Source organism: Sinocyclocheilus anshuiensis, unplaced genomic scaffold (assembly GCF_001515605.1).
Source record: "Sinocyclocheilus anshuiensis isolate Anshui unplaced genomic scaffold, SAMN03320099.WGS_v1.1 scaffold1683, whole genome shotgun sequence".
Taxonomy (NCBI): Eukaryota; Metazoa; Chordata; class Actinopteri; order Cypriniformes; family Cyprinidae; genus Sinocyclocheilus; species Sinocyclocheilus anshuiensis.
In genome coordinates, this window is record NW_015548387.1 from 209,761 (window position 1) to 217,344 (window position 7,584).

General features: G+C 37.6%; 2 protein-coding genes across 2 annotated transcripts in view; both read left to right on the forward strand.

Moving 5' to 3' along the window:
- LOC107656709 (26S proteasome non-ATPase regulatory subunit 4-like) overlaps positions 1 to 4,605 on the forward strand; it is a 7,532-nt gene extending 2,927 nt beyond the window's left edge. Inside the window, exons 4-10 of the mRNA XM_016444647.1 lie at positions 649 to 735; positions 856 to 924; positions 1,040 to 1,255; positions 1,334 to 1,442; positions 1,910 to 2,023; positions 2,529 to 2,593; positions 4,326 to 4,605. Coding sequence (XP_016300133.1) covers positions 649 to 735; positions 856 to 924; positions 1,040 to 1,255; positions 1,334 to 1,442; positions 1,910 to 2,023; positions 2,529 to 2,593; positions 4,326 to 4,499 — 834 coding nt within the window. The 3' untranslated portion in view covers positions 4,500 to 4,605. The remainder of the gene's footprint in view (positions 1 to 648; positions 736 to 855; positions 925 to 1,039; positions 1,256 to 1,333; positions 1,443 to 1,909; positions 2,024 to 2,528; positions 2,594 to 4,325) is intronic.
- Positions 4,606 to 6,708: 2,103 nt separating this feature from the next.
- LOC107656704 (vesicle-associated membrane protein 2-like) overlaps positions 6,709 to 7,584 on the forward strand; it is a 3,881-nt gene continuing 3,005 nt past the window's right edge. Inside the window, exon 1 of the mRNA XM_016444645.1 lies at positions 6,709 to 6,875. Coding sequence (XP_016300131.1) covers positions 6,874 to 6,875 — 2 coding nt within the window. The 5' untranslated portion in view covers positions 6,709 to 6,873. The remainder of the gene's footprint in view (positions 6,876 to 7,584) is intronic.

A 7,584-nucleotide genomic window follows, 5' to 3' on the forward strand; every position in this document is an offset into this window, starting at 1 on the left:
ATCTCCTGACTTGTGCCTGTCCACAACTTTATCCCGGAGATCTTTTGACAGTGCCTTGCCACCCAAAGTTGATTGTTTGCTTCAGTTGCACTACCAAGGACTGAAAGGCTCCAGGAAAGCTCTTTTCATGCTAAATTTCATGAGCTAATCAAAATGACCACAGCTGATCACAGTTGAAAGTCAAATGGCTTTGTGTGCCATTGAGAAGGTGATTAGCTACACCTGTTTGAGTTTACAAGTCATTTTATGAGGGGGTGATCCTTTTTCCAACAAAGTGATTGTTTTTTTTTTTGTTTTGTTTTTTCTCTTCCCTGACATGTTGGTGTTATATCTTTCACTTGGATGGTATAAGTTGCACTGAGTAAATACAGCTGGATAAAACAAAAACTGTGTCCGTCTTCATTTCAGGCTGCAAAGCAACAAAATGTGATTATTTTAAAGGGGGGTGATTCTTTTCTATACCCACTGTGTATATATATATATATATATATATATACAAATTGTTTCATCTTTCACTGTCACTTTTGATTAATTTAATATTTAATTCATTTCTTCCTCTTTTTAAAATCCCCAAACTTTTGCATGTTAGTTTTGCAATCTTAAACACCATTCATGTTTAAGATTGTCTCTGCTCCTTCTGTTTCACAGCTGGCACTGAAACACAGACAGGGAAAGAACCATAAGATGAGGATCATTGCCTTTGTGGGAAGCCCTGTGGAGGACCAGGAGAAAGATGTGAGTTCTTTTTTCTTCATGTATCTTGGTGTAAAAGTTGCACCATATGAGTCTGTATTTACAAAGGCCAATGCAATGTTATTCACCTGCTCATTTGTGTCTCCGACCTGTCTCACTCAGTTGGTGAAGATGGCAAAACGTTTGAAGAAGGAAAAAGTCAGTGTTGACATCATTAACTTTGGAGAAGAGGTAAACACATTATTCTAAGGGAATGTAGTTTATCACACTCCTCCAGAATGTGCTTCTCATCTTTCATGTCATTTTACTATCTGCACCATTTAGTTTTTACGCTTTTGCGTTGCAGGAGGTCAACACGGATAAGCTGACCATGTTTGTGAACACCCTAAATGGAAAAGAGGGCGTAGGCTCTCACCTGGTAACAGTGCCTCCTGGCCCGAGCCTGGCAGATGCTCTTCTGTCCTCTCCTGTCATGGCTGGTGAGGGTGGCACCATTATGGGCCTGGGTGCCAGTGACTTTGAGTTTGGAGTTGATCCCAGCGCAGACCCTGAGCTCGCTCTGGTGAGAAGCACACAGATTTTATGGGACCAACTTCTTGGCTAGAGATTTTCCACATTATAAATGTCTCTGTTTTCCCAGGCTCTGCGTGTGTCGATGGAGGAGCAGCGACAGAGGCAGGAGGAGGAAGCTCGCCGGGCAGCAGTGGCTTCAGCTGCAGAGGCTGGAGTCTCATCACCCACTGTAGATGGTGAGAGTTTTGGATGATTATTGAAGACCACATTAGGTTTCTTGACACCTAATCTAGGGGTTCCTTAAAGGTGCTGCTGGGAGGGAGGGGAGGGGTTGTGGATTGATATACACTACCGTTCAAAAGTTTGGTAAAGTTTGGTAAACCCACCTCTGAAAAGTTGCATTTTAAATTCACACAATTCAGGCAAACTATGACGATTATGAAAATATGTATGTATACATGTCCCTAAACAGTGGTCAGATGGGTCAGAAGTAAGAGAGATGTTGTTGTTCATGCCATTGTAATAATTAACTAATTAAATAATATTCATATTTTGTTTGCAAATAAAGAACTTGAGTTGTGTATAAGGGAAGTTTCTCCATGCTCTAGATTGCAGAGTGAAACCTTTTGTATATAAAAATAAAAGTTTGTTTCATGGGAAGTATGTGTTTAATATGACCAGATGTCTTCTGTGCTTTTGTTAGAGTCTGAAAATGCCCTGCTGAAGATGTCGACAGCTCCTGCTCTGCCTGATTTCAGCCGCATGACAGAGGATGAACAGATCGCATACGCCCTACAGATGTCCATGCAAGGAGGCGGTCAGTCTCTGTACTCTTCATAAATTCTAAAGGCTTGTGCACACCGGGACGATTATCGCACGCGATTATTGCCGACGTTTAATGCCTCGTAACTAAACAAAGTGCACCAATGTGAGTGTGATGCAAGAGGCAAGATGAATGTAGAGCTACTGGTCTCATTGGTGTCTGAACACAAATATCTTTATGACAAACGCGACAGCGAAGTCCTACAAAAATCTCGATAAGAGGGAGTTGTTATGGAGAGGAATTGCAGAACAAACAGGATTCGATGTGTACCGGGGTATTTCTGTTTTTCATTAAGCGCCATCTAATGTCAGGGAGTGAATTTGCATGTTCACTCGGCTCATCGCCAGTGAAAATCGCTTGGGTATGAGCACACAAGACACATCGAAAAACGCTGACGATAAGCGCGTGCGATAATTGTCCCGGTGTGCACGAGGCTTTATTCTTCATTCTCTTAATACTCTTAAAACTAAATACTCTTACTCTTAAAAACTGTGCACAGAGTTTGGCGGTTCAGAGGCCATGGATGTGGACACAGGTGCAGCAGCAGACAGTGAAGCTCCTAAGGTGTGTTTCCCAGCTCTCTTCCTCAAACCATGTCTGCTTTGCTTTTAGAGAGGAGATCAGAATTTTGAGCACAGTCATGTTGTGAGAATAATCAAAAGCAGCGACATATTCTTCATACCCATTATTCAGAAGCTATTGCGAAACTTCATACAGCCAGCCAAAACCACACAAAACAGAAATGCTGATTTAGATTTGCATCTACTGAAGAAAATACCAGTGATTGCAAGGCAGTTTTAGGAAAGTTATGTTTTCGTCTTTGGTTCTGTCTAAATGAAGCGCTGTATGAGAGCCGCTTTGATCTTGCCATACTATAACTGCACATAAGAAAAAAAAAATCTAATTCCTTTTCTCCATAGGGGAAATGAATTTTCACGATAACTTATGTACAAATAAGACAGACCTACTGTGAGATATGAGGTTGTTAATCGATGGTACATGCTTCTGTTGAATCCATCTGTCCTCATTATTTCAACTTCTGTATTAAATAATATCCCTATGCTAATAAATGTAATATACATTTTAATATAAATACATACACACTAGGGCTGTGCAATATATCGAAATATCGCAAATGTACATATCGCAATATGCATATCGCTACAGCTTGCAATATTTGGGGCCATGAACAAAAGACAGAGAAAATCACTCACTGCTCTTACCTAAATAACTTTTGTAGCTTAAATAAGAATCCGTGCATATTGAATTCAAAGAGGAAATACTAAGCAGTGTTTTATTTTTCCTTTTTATTATTCAGTTCCTAAACTCATGTTAAAATGATTACACTAATGTTAAAATGACATTTTTATGTAATGCTCGGGTAAAACATACCGTTCACTTTCAGAAGTTGTTGTAGGGGTGCTTTCTTATTAGAATCAGAATGAGCTTTATTCACCACTTAAGTGTGCGCAAACACAAGGAATTTGTTGTGGTTTTACAGGAGCTCTTGGTACATACATACATACAAATAACCATATATATATATGACACAAGATAGTTATAGAAGTTCACAGAACTGACTCAGCAACAGCTGAGTAAAACTGTTTCATTTGAGCATGTGGCACTTTAAGCATTATCGTATCGCATATCGAATATCGCATTATTTAATGAGTTATCGCATATCGCATTTTTCTTCAATATCGCACAGCCCTAATACACACACACACACACACATCTGTATGTCTATATATTTGCCTTTTTTTTTCCTCATTAACTAGTTAAGTACACTCAGTTAAATACACAGTCTTGTACTTTTGTCTGATTTTCAAACACTTTTTTGCTTCAAATGAACGTTTATAATGTTGTGATTCACCTCGTAGCTGGTTGGTTTGGTCTTGAACAAAGACTTTTTTTTTCATAAAACCTATGGAAAAAGATGAATGGGAAAAATACTTCTGGAACCCAAGCCACAGAAAAGTTGACAGTCACTGTTGCGCTCTATGGAGGATTCATATTTTTGCCAGTTGTGTTCTTGAAGTTGACCTTGTAGCCAGTGAGATATTTATGTTTTTCCAATAAAAACCTGGAGCTAAACTGATTAAATTTGGAACTGCTAATAATGCATCTGAGGAAGTGGATAATCTATACTGAGCTGCTAAATTTATGCATTTAATTTGTAACATATATATTAGTTACTGCCTTTAATTTGTCAAGAGGTAAGTTTATAATCACATACAACTATGCCCAGGACAAGTGCATGAAACATCCCAGTTGAAACTCTTTGTGTGTTTTGTAGGAGGATGAGGAGGATTATGATGTGATGCAGGATCCAGAGTTTTTGCAGAGTGTGCTGGAGAACCTTCCAGGTGTCGACCCCAACAATGAAGCCATCCGTAATGCCATGGGCTCTCTGGCTTCCCAGAACAGAACAAAACCACCAGAGGGCAAGAAAGATGATGAGAAGAAATAGAGGAATAAGATGTGTCTGGACTGACAGAGGACAAGGGCAAATACAACTGATGAAAGGTTTCCTACTGGATTATGGATAGAAATGAACACAGAATTCATATATGATTAAAAAAAAAACAGCAAGAATAACTTGAGTTAATGAGTTTTCTTAACAAATGTTAGAGAGAGGAACAACAGAACAGACTAACAACAAACTCTACTGAAAGAAAAGAATATCCAAAAAAATACTTCTTACATATAATGGTGAATGAGCATCTTCATTTGTTCCTTTTAAGTATCATCTAAGTAACATCTGATCTGAACATATTTGGTGAAGCAGAAAATAATGTCAGAGAAAAGTACTTCACATAGTAGTGCTCACTTCAGTGTTTATTTGCTAGTTATTTCATGCCAACCAACTATAGTTTCCCTTGTGGTTTTTGGATTTCTTTCTTTGTCGATTTTGTATCACTATTTTCAGTTCCTTTTATAATAAAGGGCTTTGTTATGGTTAAGGGAATCTGAAGAGTACCATGTTATTATATGTTTGTACTGCATTTACCCCGTTTTGATTAAAAAACAAAAGAGAAATTATTAAATGAATGCATAAAACTATTCATTTCTAAAGTTGTTAAAAATTATAAAATTCCTTTGACTTTATAACTCATGATTGCTCAAAAACAGCCCAAATTTTTCAATGCTAATTATTTAATTCTAATCAAAACAACATAAATATTACTATGAAAAGTTTTTAAACAAAATAAATAAATTTTACCTGCATAAACTGAATGACTTGAATGGTGGAATGACCTGCCCAACTCGATCCGAGCAGCTGAGTCCTGAGTCCTTTCAAGAAACAGCTAAAAACACATCTCTTCCATCTTGACCCTCTAACTCTAGCAATCTCTATTCTATTTCTATTCTATATACTTGTCGTCTTTAAAAAAAAAAAAAAAAAAGACCCTCTAACACAAGCATTCCCTATTCTTTTTATTTATTATTTAAAAAAAAAACCTTGCTATGTGTACTGCGTAAGGCTAACCAAGACTTGACACAGTACACACACCGTTTGATTGCTTTTATTGTCCTCATTTGTAAGTTGCTTTGGATAAAAGCGTCTGCTAAATGACTAAATGTAAACTTTCAGATGAAAAAAACAGCAAACTTCAGTACCAAATTGTGAGATATGGGTAAAATGCTAAACATATTATACAAGAGGTTTTTTTTTTAACTCTAATTTAACTTGATAATTTAACAAAAAGTATTTTTGACACCTAATGGTACTCTATACATACCCGGGTCCACAACATTTTTTAAATGGTTATATCTCTTTAAAAAAAAATCTGAAAAAAAAAAAGAATGTTTTGAGGGCCTCAATTTCTATCCACTACTAAAAACTATGCAGTTTTTAGAAATGTTTATATACCTCTCCCAGGTCAAAACGGACCCGGATGCGTTATGAGGGTTAAACATCACTGAAGCTGTGTGACAGACCCTCTAAATGAATAAATATCACTCTTTATATATCACTACTCTCAAAATACAGATCCATTCTAAATTGGACTAAAACACGATTAAATGGGCGCTGATTTTGTTCTGGGTTTCTTCACATTTCCCATTTCACAAATTACTGTTGTGTAAAAACAAGATTTGGTGCTGCATTCTGTCTATAGCTAACAGATCATTATCATGTTATAAATAGCATGCAGCATTTTTCTTTAAATACAGTAACCCAAAATGGGTTAAGTGCGTTGATGCGGTCAGAAATCTGTCCTGATGTTTTGATAGACTGCAGGTCATGAGGAAAATAGCATGCGGGGAGTGTGGAGAAACCAGTTCTCACAGAGAAGAAAAGTGGCTTAAGAGAGAACAAGCCGACTCAGCACTCTGAATTCACTGATGTACCGCAGTACAGAGAGAGAGAGAGAGAGAGAGAGAGGATGGGGCTGTGGAAACATGCTGCGCGTCATCATCATCCTCATCCTCACGAGTTCAGCTACAGCAGCGACGCAGCGCGCACATCTGCTACAGTAACCTACAAACCAACACCACCGAAGAACAGCGCAGCGACGCGATCCAACGCTGCTCTCTGTATGTTTAAAGCTTCTCTCATTCACGTTCTTTTTTTAAGTTTTAGAGAGCAAACTGGTCACCCTAAAAATCCGTTCCTGGAGTTCCCTCAAGGCGAAACGGAACATTTCTACGCGAGCGCTCTCACTGCGGCACTGATGACTCGCGCGGGGGTCCTGCTTCAGCGTCGGTCCGCTTCAGCCTTGCATCTCAGTCTCTCCCTTCATATCTGAACGTCTCTACCTCTTCTTCGAAATTTTAATTTTAATTGTATCACCTTTTGCCTTTTCTCCTTCAGTGAGGCACTCTGAAACAGCTGCACGAGAATGTAAGTATTTGCTCAGACTTTGTATTCTGCTTATTTTGTTACAATTACAGGCCTATGAAATATAAATTAACTTGTGCTTTTTTACCCTTGCATACAGTTACTTACATACGTTGTTAACAGTTTTCAAGCTTGATTTCCCAGGAATGTGTCTTCAATTTCTATTGATTTGTTGGAGATTTGTTGTCATGCAGGTATACAAAATTATGCCTATGCCTATATACAGTACAGCGAGGTCTCTCTTAGCATCAGTGACTATCAAGATTAAATATTTATCATTTTAAATATTTGATAGACCAAGATATAAGCTAGACCTCCTTGGTATTGAGGCTTATACGGATTTTAAATGTAAAAAAAAAAAATTATAAAATAATTTTTTTTTTAATGAACCTGTATCATATGCGCGTGTACATGATTAGTATAAGACAATGAAAACCCCATATTGGTCGACCACTAATTTAGACCTTATAATTAATATAGTAGTCAATCTCTTTTCAGAAACCATACTCTGTTTGAAATACTCTGAACATCAGACCATAACTTGTGCACCAGTCAGCAACTTTTTTTTTTTTTTTTTTTGCGTTCAACAGAAACAAAGTAATTCATACAGGTTTGGAACAACTTGAGGGTGAGCAAATAATGACAGAATTTTCATTTTCGGGTGAACTATCCCTTTAAACGCTGGTGAAGTTGTATATATACACATATTGAC